General features: G+C 38.2%; 1 protein-coding gene across 2 annotated transcripts in view; it reads right to left on the reverse strand.

The window, feature by feature from the left end:
• Window positions 1-14,870, reverse strand: part of LOC126416148 (DDB1- and CUL4-associated factor 8-like) — a 116,992-nt gene that overhangs the window by 74,510 nt on the left and 27,612 nt on the right. For both annotated transcript variants that reach the window (XM_050083696.1, XM_050083697.1), the window contains exon 4: window positions 10,821-11,079. In XM_050083696.1, the coding sequence (XP_049939653.1) occupies window positions 10,821-11,079 (259 nt within the window). The remainder of the gene's footprint in view (window positions 1-10,820; window positions 11,080-14,870) is intronic.

The following is a 14,870-nucleotide window of genomic DNA, read 5'->3' on the forward strand; positions in this document are numbered from 1 at the left end:
GTTTATTTCCATTCTGGCAGTATGAATCTATGGATTTCACTAGTAATTATAACAACACTGATCATTTGCAAATCCAATCAACCACATAATCAGATAGCGATTGGCATTCATTCATCCGTTCGGCTTAACTCCGCTCAGCTCGTGTAGCCCCGTCCCCTTTTGCCTGTGGAACGTTTATTTCTAGATGTGACGAGGATTCTCCTGACAGAGGCATCACGTACACTATGCACACAATCAAAAATCAACTTATGATTCATTCAGAAATCAACTTAAAGTGTGTTCAAAAACGAACAGGGATGCGTTTCAAAATCATATGAATAATTCATAGACCAACATGCGCTGGATGCTAGGCGCTTTGTGAAACAAGTTTTTTTTCCCCTCAAGAATATGAATTTGGAGCCCCCTTTTCCCGGTAGCATCTAGCAGCTTGCTGCGACTGCTTGCACAGCCAACAGCCACATTCCTGTAGCCGGAAGCAGGAGAATCTACTACTCAAACGCAACTCAACTGCGCATGCGCATGAGCCCGTTCGTAACTGCTAAAACAAATCTAATGTAAACAGTTATGACTTCACGCTCATCGGAGGTAATTTGTTGTTATGAAGCATTGCTTAGTCTTCCTAAAGCCTTTGACACATTTTGCTGTTGGCACATGCTTGCATGAGCACTGTGTGTCGTCGTTGTATATGGCACATTTCCTTTGTAATTTAAGTTATTTTCGTTTTTTTCTCTCATTTATATTTTATTGTTGAAGTATTATTCTGCAGTAGTGGGATACAGTAATATCCATTGTTAGAGTATCAGTTCTTACCAGTCAAAATTACAAAAATTTAACAGAGAACTAGAACAATGAAAAATTCCCGGAATTCTAAAAAATTCCCGGGTTTTTCCCGGTTTTCCCCCGGATGAAAAAATTCCCGGGTTTTCCCGGATCTCCCGGGTCGTATACACCCTGACAGACATACTGAGCCAGACACAGCAGACCACAGATGACGACACACGAGCCAAACATCCAGCAAATACAGACAAACTGTATGCTGCGTACATAGAAAGAACACCAGACAAAGAAGAAACTGACTAAAAAAATAAAATGTGGAAACAGAACAAGCACTCACAGAATCCAACAAAACTACTTCTATGACTACAGGACCCCAGAGAATAGCTTGCACATTAACAAACTGGAACAATGAGATATCTTTCAAAATTCCTAATGTTTCATAACATGCAAAATGCACCCAAATGGGAGCACATTATGCTTTTCCTCTAGTGAACAATTAAACCAAATGATCTTAAAGGTTGAAACTATCCCGAATGATACCCACATACAGCTTGAACTCTTCGAGAAAGCATGAGTACAGAGATTGGAAGGTGTATAGAGACTTTGTGATGGCACATGGTCACATATTCTTTGATTCAAGTAGGATAGACATAAAATGCTTGTTTTCACCAAGCATCCATGATGCTGTTCCAATTAAATGCTACGCAGGTACTGTGAATGTGAAGCTGCAAAATGTCAGACGAGGTGTGTACTAACATGGTGTGCTTACAAGAACCATACACAAGGAACAGATGACTGACTGGTCTTGCAAAGAACGCAACAGTGACCACACGGGGGCAGCGAACCGAAAGCTGTTATCATATTAGTCAACAGGCAACGGACTGCTACAAAGATGTCACAAATATACTCTGATCATGTTGTGACGGTACAAATATGTAACGGAAATTATGTATGGGTAATTTTGTCATTTATGCACAGTTTTCAGATGAGATTAATCCAAACAGAAAATAGAGAACTGCACAACACGCATTACCTAAGATTAATCTGACCCATGTTAAGTATCTGACACTTAAAAGAATAAAAACAGTGATCTGACAATGCCAATTTATAATTAAAGGGTGATGCAGTGGAAGTATAATGGAGCACAAAATACTGCCAGACAGGTGGCTAACAGCTCCCAAATCAAGAAGTAACATCTATAGACTATAACTAATAGCTATAACTGTGCCAAGTTACTTCTTAAACAGACACTTTAAACCTATAATAGCTACAGTGTGCAAGTAGTAGCACTGGACCACTGCATCATAGATAAATGAAATACATTAACCACACAGTTAGAACTATACGAGGACTTAGATTAAATCAGAATAGAATAGCACAGAAGGTAGACTTAGGGTAGTTACTAATTTCATTCAGAGACGCTTTTCTACAGTCAGTCAATAACTAAGATTAGAAATTAAGCCACACAGGGGTGATTGGGTCGAAGTGTTCTACTGAGGTCCTCACATTTTGAATGGCACTGGTGGTGGGATCTTATAATTTCTTCATCATCATCATCATCATCATCATCAATCTTTGGACTGAAGAAGATCTCCACGCTACTATATCCTGTGTAAACCTCTTCATCTCCAAATAACTGCTGCAATCTGCATCCATTTGAACCAGCTTATTGTACTTGACTGTCTCTCTGCAATTTTTCCCTCTACAAATCCCTTGAATACTAAACTCGCAATTCTTTTATATCTCAGAATGTGTCAAATCTATCAATCCATCCCTTCTTTTAGTCATGTTATGCCTCAAATTCTGTTTCTCCCTGATCCTATTCAGTACATTATCACTAGTTATGCAATCTACCAACCTAACCTTCAGCGTTCTTTTGTAACATCACATTTCAAAAGCTTCTATTCTCTTCTTGTCTGAAGTGCTTATTGCACATGTCTCATGTTCATACATGGCTACACAACAGACAAATGCCTTCAGAAAATACTTTCTAACACTTAAATTTATATTCTGTTTTAACAAACTTTCCTTAAGGAACATTTTTCTCTCCATTGTTATTCTACAGTTTATATCCTCTCCTACTTTGGCCATCATTATTTATTTTATTGCCCAAATAGCAAAACTCATTAATACTTTTAGTGTCTTATTTCCTAATCTAATTCTCTCAGCATCATCTGAATTAATTCAACTATAAATGTAGTGTCCTGGAAGCCTACATACTCGTATTAACGAGTTTTATTACAAAAAGAAAATTACAATACTTAACTTTTGCAATTACACAGATGTGTCGCAAGCAAAGGGCAACATACAAAACAACCAATCTACTTCAGTATAGACAATCACAAGTCTGTGCTACATAGAGAGAGTACAAGCGAAGTGGTCTAGCACTGATGGTGCCATCCAAGTCACTAGTCTTGAAACTGCAATTGAACTGGGCCGTCACCAGTCTGTCGCAGCACTTATGTCCTCTTCACATAGGCGCTGCTGGTCTTGCATTGTCCTGGAGGGAGGTCAGGTCAGCATGTGATTGGCTGACTACTTCTCAAAACCACCCCTTCTTTATTGTTCCCGACTGGCATGCCGGCACTTCACTTTACGCCGTAACAATATATTACCCTTATTTTGCTTTTGTTTGTGTTCCTCTTATATCCTCCTTTCAAAACACTGTCTGCTCTGTTTAACCACTTCTCCAAATCTTTTGCTGTCTCCGACAGAATTACAATGTCAAAGTAACCTTAAATTTTTTAATTCTTTAATCCCCACTCCAGATTTTTCTTTAGTTTCCTTTACAGCTTGCTCAGTGTACATATTGAATAACTTTGGGGATAGGCTACAACCCTGTCTCAGTCCCTTCTCAACCACTCATTTCCATTCAAGCACCTTGGCTTTTATAACTGCTGTCTGGTTTCTGTACAAGTTGTAAATAGCATTTGCCTCCCTGTATTTTACCCCTGCTACCTTCAGAATTTCAAAGAGAGTATTACAGCCAACACTGTCAAATGATTTCTCTAAGCCAAAAAAAATGCTATAAACATAGGTTTGCCTTCCCTTAACCTATCTTCTAAGATAAGTCGTAGGGTCAGTATTGCCTCTCAAGTTCCCACATTTCTCCAGAACCCTAACTGATCTTCCCCGAGGTTGGCTTCTACCAGCTTTTCTAAATGTCTACAAATAATTTCCAATAATATTGCCTTTAAATTCATTTACCTTTTATAGCCCCTCTATATATTCCTAAAACTTTTCAAATTTCTCTTCTTTGCTGCTGGTAAACCTTTTGGGGTATAAGGTCGTGGTCCACAAAACTCTTCTGTTAATAACTTATCATCCAGAACTGTTCTGGACATCTTCAGAGGCATTGCACTTCCACTGAGTGGACAATGACCTTATACTCCGAAAGGTTTACCAGTACCAATTTCATCAGGTTGTGAAAGCCTTCCATCTTTCTCTTCTTTACTTGGTACTGGTTTTCCATCTGAGCTGTTGGTAGTCTTCTGTTCTCCAAGGGCCTCTTTAATTTTCCTGTGTGCAGTATCTATCTTTCACCTAGTTGTAAATGCTTCTACACACTTACATTTGTCCTCTAGCCACTCCTGCTTAGCCATTTCAGGTTATGTCACCTCATTTTTTACACTTTTTATTCCCTTTCATCTGTTTCATTTGCTGCATTTTTATATTTTCTCCTTTCATCAACTGCACCCAGTACATCTTGTGATATCTATGGATTTCTACCATGCCTGACTTTTTACCTACCTGATTCTCTGCTGCCTTCATTACTTATCACCAAAAGCCATCCAATCGACTTCTACTGTATTCCCTTCCCCTGTTTCAGGCAATCATTGCCCAATGCTCCTTCTTAACCTCTCAACAACCTCTGGTTCTCTCAACAACCTCTGGTTCTCTCAACAACCTCTGGTTCTCTCAACTTATCCTGGTCCCATCTCCTTAATATCCCGTCCTTTTGCATTCTCTTCATTTTTAACCTACAGTCACGAGCAATAAACTATGGCCAGAGTCCATGTGTGGCCATGGAAATGTCTTGCAGTTTAAAATCTGGTTCTCGAATCTAGGTCTTACCACTACATAATCAATCTGAAACTTTCCAGTGTACCAAGGTCTCCACCACATATCCACCCTTTTTTCCATGATTCTTAAACCAAGTGTTAACAATGCTCAATGTAACAATTATATCCTAGCTTCTTTTTTCCCTTCCTAATAAAGATTCTTAAGTTAAATTTCTGTACTTTCTTGATCTAATCTAATTTTTCAAGTTTTTATTCAACTATAAAATCGCAAGTATATATTAGGCTACAACAAAAACATCTTTTGTACAACTTGTAAATAAAATATACTACAAACAAGAAAGAATCCATTTCATCAGCTATGTGATGGACCACCATTAAAGATAAATTTAAAAATTGTAAATTTTAGTCCACAAGTTTTGCTATTTTGGCAAAAAAATAACTGACAGTGACCAGAGTACCATGGTGTGCTCAAAAGTAATGTATTAGTAATTTTTTGTGGAAACTCTAAACATTTTTTAAATAAAAAAACTTTATTAATGTTCTACATCTTTATTCTTCACATCTATACATTTCAACGTAGTAACCCTGGCGAGAAACACATTTCTTCCAATGAGAGACCAGTTTGTTGATACCATCACTGTAGAATGTTTTATTCTGTTAACAGAGCCATAACGTCACCTCTGCCTGCAGTACTTCATCACTATCAAAGTGAAATCCTCAAAGGTGTTCTTTACATTTTTGAAGTAGACAAAAATTGGATGGGGTCAAGTTAGGATGGTATGTAGGATAATGAATGACAGTGAACTCAGGGCATCCGACTGTTGCAGATGTCACAGTGCACCCGTGTGATCTGGCAATGTGCCACACATGTGTGCAATTAGAAGCTCGGTCACAGTCACTGTTTCACATGTTCCAACATAGTTATGTTACACACCCTATCATGTTACACGCTGTAATTTGGAGCCCCCTAGTCGCAAAGTGTTGCAATTTGTGCCATCGAAGTAGGAAAGTTGAGTGAGAAGTATGCTTGGCATATAATACCTCCACTGATACTGAAAACAGATTAAAAAATTCAGAAACATTACTTTTCAGAACATCTTTGTAGAAAGGATATGGATGTGTACTGGCAATAGTAAGAAAAAAGTTTCTGAAATAGATGAATTTGATAATATTGAGTCTAAATTTTAATGTTGGGAAACCTTTCTGGAGGGTATTTGTTTGGAGTGAAACTTTGTATAGAAGTGAAACATAGACAATAATCATTTCAGAAAGAAGGGAATAGAAGCTCTTGAAACTTTGTGCTACAAAAGAATGCCGAAGACTAAATGACTACATAAAATAACTATGTGGTACCGGCTCATATTGGGGAGAAAATAATGTTATGGCACAACTTTATTAAAAGGAGGAATAGGTTGATAGAAAATATCCTGAGGCATCAAGCAATCATTAAATGTGTACTGGAGGCAAGTGTGAGTGATGACAATTGCAGAGGGAAACCAAGGCTAGACAACAGTAACTAAGTTCAAAAAGATGTTTTAGGAGTTGAACAGAGCTTGTGCACAACAGACTACCATGGAGACCCGCATCAGCTCAATTTTACGACTCAAGACAATGACAGCGACGGCAACGATGAGGATGACATACCAGAATTTCAGTTAGAAAGCTATCCATTTTCAGTTGGATCAAAAGCTGTTCATCCAGTGTTTCTTGTCTCTAAATATATAAAACTGCCACATATTTTTAAACTACATTTTTTATTGCAGGGATATCATACTCTCATTTTGGAAAGTGGATATAGTGTTCTGGTTTAAATAAATATATTCTGCACATTACACGTATAGGCCACACTCTTGTCAAACTTCTGTAGCTTGTTAATTTACTCAAGTTATGCAACAGAACGTACAAATTTGAATTCATGCACATAAATGTGGTCACAAAATTTTACATTTACCTGCATATCACTATCAGTAAAGTCCAATAGAATTAATTTTGGCACAGATTACGAGATGTGTGGAGGGAAAAATAAAAATTCAACATAACAGACACTGAATTGTTTGCACATGAACAACAGACAACATTCCCCTTCAGCGTGGGCACGCCGTGTGCTGCAAGCTGAATAGCTTCAGAAAGAAGACTTTAATAGGGAGATGAAGGTAGATATAAGCCTTGAACCTCTTATCCTATATTTACAATCAGGTGGTTCAGACTAACTCAGACAGCAGTGACGATAGTTAATCAAAGTAGACTTTGGAAAAAAGTATCATCATAATATTTCTTGGTTTTGAGAACTCATTGTTTAAAAAATCATGTTTGTCAATATGTCAATTGCATACTTGGTATATGAGAACTTCCTAGCCTTTATTGACTAGGAATTTGTATCTGATGAAGAATGTAGGCTACATTGTTTCGCATATTACCCGAGGAGAATTTAAAATTTGCCAAGTGCGTTGTAAGATGTAACTACTCGCAAGAATGTAGCTGGATAAATTTGTTGAAAACTCTGGTATTACAATGAGTAAACCCCTATCATTTTCAAGGCAACAACTGAAAAATGTTTTAAAATGACAAGAAGAGTTACCTATAAAGAAATCGGTGGTTTTCGACGTTATCTATCAGCATTCCCTAGAGTTATTCATAGAAGATGATTTAATTATTTGCCTATTCAGTGGATCATAAATGTGGTCTTTCATTGCAATGTCAAATGAGTTAGTTTAGACTCATAACACACATTGACAGTGAAAAATATAACATACTGGCAGGTTTCATGAAAGTCTTTTGCACTAGTCTTTGCTACTAGTAATACACTCACTCACTCACACTCTCTCTCTCTCTCTCTCTCTCTCTCTCACACACACACTCACACTCACACACACATTATATTAAAAATATATGCAGTAGAAACGATTGTCAAGTATGTATAATGATTTCGATTTGAGTTTGAACTTAATTTTCTTATGTATTACACTTTTACTCATAATACAATTCACACTGCAATAAACGACAATTGATGCAACCAGTTTCGATTATCTCGTCTTTAGACAATCGTCGTTTTGGAAAAAAATGACGTGTCACCTGTTCTTCCCTTCCAATGTCATGCAGACTAATGCTGAGGAGCAGTGGACACAATGTCAAGATGTGAAGCAAGATTTCTCCAATATAGATGGCTGATCGAAATCAGTTTTAAAAGGTATTACCCCCTCATACATTTGAAGATGTAATACGATGTACCATAGAGAAATGAACCTGACTGTTGACTGCAGCAACACAATTCAGCGAGGCAGTCTTTTGTTTGTCCGCACTCTACTGCCATGCATGCACAGGCTTCATCCCCTCCATGGTTGCCTATTGCTCCACCTCTATGCGCGGAAGCGCCGTCCTACAAGATGCGGGCTATAGCAAAGCCACGCGGGTGTACAGCCAACTTCTTGAACAGGACTATTGTTAGACAAGTTCTCCTGAATACTAGTTGCTGCATAGCAGTGCCTTGAAGAAGAATTAGCCAGTATTAAACCATTGCCCAGGGATCGTCCAGTTGCTTATGTATTCTTCAAGTGAATATTACATTCCGGTGTTGAAAAATAGTGCCCACACAACAAAGATTGATGCAAAGTTTAAAGGGGGTCCTCAGAGTTATCACTGGTATTGTGACATTACTCCGATTCACTGGATACCTGTCCTAACTAAAACCGCTCCGCAAGATCTACAGAGAAAAGCAGATGAGGTAAACTTGCTCAAAATAATTTCTCGTAACAACTATCCCTTGTATAATGCCCGACAAGATCCAGCAACAACTCGTCTGAAATCTTGCAAAGAACCCTGGGTCAATTAAGGAACTAAGAGTCCTTTCAACGTGATCAAGTGGCAACAGTGCTGTGATGAACAGCCATCCAACAATGCTCATTTGGTTCAAGATCCAACAAAGAAGGTTGAGTGAGGGATTCCACAACTCCGCCAAATCTGGGCAAAGCTGAAGAACAGCATTAGGGCAGGTCACACACCTTGAAGAAGTGGGGTTTCCATTCATCTGCTGACTGTGTAACACAGGACCAAACAGTAGACGATATTGTTAAGGAGTGCCCACTTTCAGCATCTGATGGTGTTCTGAGGACCCTAAACCAAGTGAAAGCACTTTGGACCGGTTCCCAAATTTGGAAAGTTCCAAATGATGAAAATATTTCTGTGTACAGTACTTGTAAAACCATATGAAACATTTGCATATATATCCTACCTTGTTGGCTGAGAACAGCTTTAACTGACCAACACTCACCCCACATGGTAACAAGATTCTAACAATACTGATATAGAAGCTGTCTTCATTTTTTTAATGTTGTAAAAACACTTGTTAGCCACAGATTACTTAATGATTTCAATTATTTAGTCACTTGCATTTCATTTCCCTTTTACAAATGTTGCCAAGTATGAGTATAGCTATAATTTCCATGAAGTATCATTTTCATGGGCAAACTGAAAAGCTCGGTTGAGTTCAAACCACAAGCAACTGACATATGTATTTCACTTATCTGCTTAGTACTTAGACAAGCAGAATAAAAATGCCTGGATACTGAGAAGTAGATTTCCAATTTAACTTTGTTGTCTGAGATTTTGAGGCATAACATTATTGTAGCACACTAGCAAAACTAAAACTGTTATATGAATTTAATACAGTGAAAGAGAAATAATAATAATAATAATAATAATAATAATAATAGTAAAATGTAACATATACCGTACAGTTAAAAGAAAGTCACGCTCGATCAAGGTCCGCGTCACTTTCCATTTTTAACCAGAAATAACGTCTGAGAAGGGAAAGATAACGATAATAATAATAATAATAATTTTAATTAGGGGCAACACTGAGAAGTTTGCACAAAATATACTCGTAAATAGTGAAGAGCTCCAAATGAGAAAGACTGGTCAGTCAATATAGGCTTATTAACCAAGTTGTATTATCCCTACCAACACAATGAGAAAGTTGAGAGGTTTAAAAAGATTTTTTAGACATATGTTTCACTGTCCAAAAAATTTCTTGCAATGACTTACGGCACTACACCCCAAACACTGTGGTCACTGCACATAGTGTGCTACAGTACCTATTACACAAGCCTCTCAGGTGCTGCTTCCACCAATTCGTTGCACTGATTTGTATGTGCCCCGGAGTACTGAGTAATGTACCACATAACTTGCTTTAAAGTCATGAAATCGGGGCACGTGAGGAATTTCATATTTCTTATGTGCCTCGTCTGCTTTAATGCCCTCAACAATGCAGATACCTCTTTGTAATACCATCGGATTTCAGTTTAAAGATACAACTGGAGCAGTCAAGGGTCTGTCTATGTTTAAATTCATTAGTGTAAATCGAAACACAGTACTCTCATCAGATGGTAAAACAGTTCTTAAATGTGCAAATCATCCAAAAAATGGTTTAGCAAATTTCCTTTCACAAAATTTGCCATGAGATTTAAATTCAATTTGTTACTGAAACCTTGAGACACAATCTAACAAAAATTGTGAATGAACAGTATACAATATGTAAATGCGGCAAAAATTCGAAGAACTTTCACTATCTTCAACAAGATGATGCAGTCAAAAGTAGGAAACTGCCCAATGGTCAAAGGAGGAGGAGGAGGGGGGGGGGGGGGGGGGGGGGGGGAGATGAGTAAATGGTGAGACAAAAATGGCGAGTTAATGATGTCATAGGTAATTTTATGAAACTGAGAGCTTCTAAAAGTATTTTTCAATTATCTAACAAGTTCATCTATATTAATAAAGAGTTTCAAACAACAAGCATCATAGCAACTGATCTACCTTCACTAATTCTTCATAATGCACATACACTTAGTTTAAGATTCTGATAACATCAAAGCTACAAACATTGAACCTAGCACAATACCAACATCCTGCTTTCAAACAGAGCAAAATCAAATATTATATCAAGGGAAAAAAAAACCCAAGCACAGAACTACAGTATAATAAATGTAATGATGTTAACACACATGGTCTAACATATTATGTGACACATACCTGGAAGACATTGCTCTTGTGACCACTGTCGTAGGAAACTAATGTCTTTCCAACAGCCCAGTCCCATATCACAACACCAAGGTCATCTGAACCACTAGCAAGCTTATTTCCAGCTGCATTGAAGTGGAGAGCATTCACACATCCTTGATGGGCATCCAACTTGTACATCAACTCAAGACGCTGGACGGCATGCAGCGAGCCATAACAACGTTGATGAAAGAGGGAAGGACCTTGGCATCGGCCGGGGAAGCCGCGCTGCCTGGAACAAGCAACAAAAACATATACCTTCCTTCAAAATAAAGAGTGAGGTTGTGAAATAAGTACTTCAAATGCAAAGTAATTTGCTTCAAATGTGTGACATTTATTGTATGTTTACAGAAGTATTTTACAATAAACATTTTCTAAAGCTGTATTTCAGTACATGACAAACACTGGGTCCTTCTCATTAAAAAGCTCAGTCTGTATCAAATCAAACCTTACAGTGTACCTATAGAGCAAACAAAAAATACAAAATTTCACACACTTTCTATGCATTCAAATTTCATAAAGTGAACACTGCTTATTTTCTGAGAGTACCATGAAACAAAACAGCCCATAACTTTACAACTATTAACTCCAAGTGTGGTACTGTGCACAATTAATACCACACCATGCCAGTCCATGCTTAGAAGTTGGCAGTAACCCATGTGACTGCACTGCCAATCTGCAGCCAGCTTTGACACACCTTCCTCAGCACACGGTGCCAGCTCTGCCACGAAGCTGACTTTAAAGGACTGTACCGAACTCCAGTCAGTCTGTTCATTCAGATCTGCCTGTGTAATCTAAGCTTTGTACATTAGTCTCTTGTTACTGTGGATGTCGAACCAGCCTATCTCAAGAACTCACACCGCAATATGCTCTGGACTTGCTGTTATTTTAAGTTAAGTACAGGAAGTTATTTTGTTCTGTATCACAGAACCCACCCACTCCTTGGTATCCACATCGGAACGGCCCAACATCTGGTGACAAGGCAGTTCTCACATGTGTTCCACTGCATTTTCTACTTATCATCATACAAACAATTGGCAATGATATTAACTGTGAATCTTTCTTGCAGAACATGGTGCTTTGCCATACTTGTCTGCTTCTTTGCTTCGGTGTTTATGATTGTGTTTCAGAACATTTGCCCTGTAACTGATTGTGTCTTCTTGTTCTTTTCAGAGCCTGATCTTCCTAGCGATATTAATCTGTACTTTCTTTAGCAGTTGCGCTCTATTTTCAAGTGTCTTTTTGTGTGTTTGATCATGGCTAGACCCCCACAAGAACTGTCACTAACTCAGGTACTTCAGTTTCTGACACAGCAGATGCAGCAGCTGGTGGAGATTTCGCAGTTTGCTGCAATTCTGCTACCAATACGTGATGTTTGTTGAGTGAACAAGTAGTTTTGGGAGCCCAAGAGGAAAAAAGCGCTCGATAACTCGCCTCGCACTCTTGGATGGATAATTATGTTTTCTGTCGTTATTTTAAAATTTGTAATGTAGTGAAAAACTGAAGTAAATATGGAAAATAAATTTTTAAGTGTGGTCTTTTTTTAGAATGTATTACTCTAAGATATATCAATTACATATGTGTTGGTAATGTTTTAATTAATGGCATAAATGGCTGATCTTTATGTCTGAAATCCTTCTAAGTGGCTGGTCTTCAAAGCGTTAAGTATCCTCAAGGTTGCCAGCAAGGTCCCCAAAGCAAAATTTCCTGATAGTTCCCTGTTTTCCAGACAAGTTTTAGCATTTTTCCTTGACAAATTTTGAGATCTAAAGGGTAAGTACAGACATAAGTTGACAAAAAAATGTAAGGGCCTCTGTATTTCTAAACATGTGAGCGAAGATCTAAATCAACATCTCTTGTAATGAACTGTTTTTTTATAGAGAAAGAAAGCCAGGGTGTTCCAAATGAATTTTACAACTTTGAAAATTCATATAAATTAATTTGTAGTACCTACAGAGGTGATTGTAGTGTCAATTTGTAAGGAAATACATCAAGTTTTGTCTCGCGTAGATTGCTAGAGCCAAATCTCACCGTAAAGAGCACTAGCAGCAGTTCTGTTAAAGATGGCTGCCTTCACTGAACCCGAGAGTGCTAGCTGCATGTTTAGGTTTGAAGAATCAAAGTTGGCGAGAACAGTTCAGCATAATTCCTGTACCAAGAACACTAATACCTCCTAGTAGGCCTACAATTTATGAGTGACAAATGTTTTGTAGAAGCAGGGTGCTCAGAAAGACATGGGAAATAATCAGGTCGTCCAAGCACATCTGACGACGTCACTGAGCGAGTGAGACAACATTTCTGTCAACAGCCTACAAAAATCGACCCAGTGTACATCTCATGAACTGCAAATCCAAAATATGGCTCTTTGGCACGTTTTGAGAAATCATTTGCATTTGAAACCATACAGATTGATGATGATCATACAACCAATAAAAGACACTGATAAAATTGCTCAAAAGAACTTGTGTGTGGATATGTTAAATCGATTACATGGGGATGAACATTTCTTGGACAGTCGACCTTTCACTTAAGTGAGAAGGTTAACACACACAATTGTAGGATTTGGGGCAGTGAAAATCCACATCAAACATTGCAACATGTTTGTGATAGCCCTAAACTGGACTTTTTTGTGCACTGAGCAAGAACAAAGTGTATGGCACCTTCTCTTCCGCACGAGAACCATCAACGGGATAGTGTACCTGGATATGTTACAACAATTTTTGATACCACAGATTGATGAGGATGACCAAAAATGAAATGTTTACATCATACAAGATGGTGCACCACCCCACTACCTAGCTGACATCTGGGATTTTCTCAGTGACTGATTTCGTGGTCAATGGATTGGCCGTGATGCACCAATTGCATGGCCCCCACGTTCCCCAGACCTGACACCACTTGAATTTTTTTATGGGTGTGCTGGCTTCTCTACCTGAACTTAGAGCAAGAATTTATGCTGTCACTGATCAAGTGACACCTGCAAAGCTACAGCAAGTTTGGGAAGAAAATGACTTCCGATGGGATGTGTTCAGCATAACCTACGAAAGCCACTTACAACATCTTTAGTTTAAGGTTAAAAAAACTGTGTGCTGCCCTACAAAATAACACTAAAGCCAGCTCTATCTTCTTTCCATAAATTTATATGAATGCTTAAAGTTGTAAAATCCTTTCTGAAAACACCCTCTAGGTTTCATTAAGACCATGGATATTATTTCATTCCAACAAAACAAAAAACATTTAGTGACAAAAATATGCATTTCATTAGAGTCAGAAGGCAGATTTAAAATACCTTCACTGATTTCAGAAATAACCTCAGAAAAAGTAGCCTCTTGACAGAAGTATGTATGGCAAAAAAGAGTTGTGTAAAACAACACTTTAGGTGACCACTATAAAATGTTGCTTCTACTATGTTCATTATCGTTTGTTATTAACCACTGTGTTATGTCTATTATTTTACAGGTATTGTGTGGTTTTTCTTTCAACAAATACACGAGTACATAGCCTACAAACTGCCAGTGACTGCCACAATTTTCTTCTTCTTATCATCCATACTTTCCAATATATAAACTACTTTTGGAGCCCCAAAATGTACTAGAATAAATAAAATGTTTATAAAACGCCACACTGTACAATGTACTTGTGGCGAGACAGTTTCACTTCCTAAAATCCATTGCCCATGGCCTCTGGCCTGCTGAGGAGCACTGCAGTCCTGGGTCCATGGATAAAGCACAAAAATATGCTGCATTATGGCACACACAAACAGACCTGGCCTGCTGGCAGTTTGGTGAGACTAGATCTGATGGTCAAGACCTTCACATTAGGGAGAAACGATGGACTTCAGATCGGCAGGCCCGATCCATTAGAGATACCCACAGAAATGGTTTGCGGTTTTGGCCCATCATGGAAGTCCACTCATGCAGCCAGCTATTCACTTGCCACAGACACCATGTTGTTGAAATGACACGACGGAGATCAACCCACGCAACAGATAACTTGCACAAATACTCTTGAGAACTAATACTA

Source organism: Schistocerca serialis, chromosome 8 (assembly GCF_023864345.2).
Source record: "Schistocerca serialis cubense isolate TAMUIC-IGC-003099 chromosome 8, iqSchSeri2.2, whole genome shotgun sequence".
Taxonomy (NCBI): Eukaryota; Metazoa; Arthropoda; class Insecta; order Orthoptera; family Acrididae; genus Schistocerca; species Schistocerca serialis.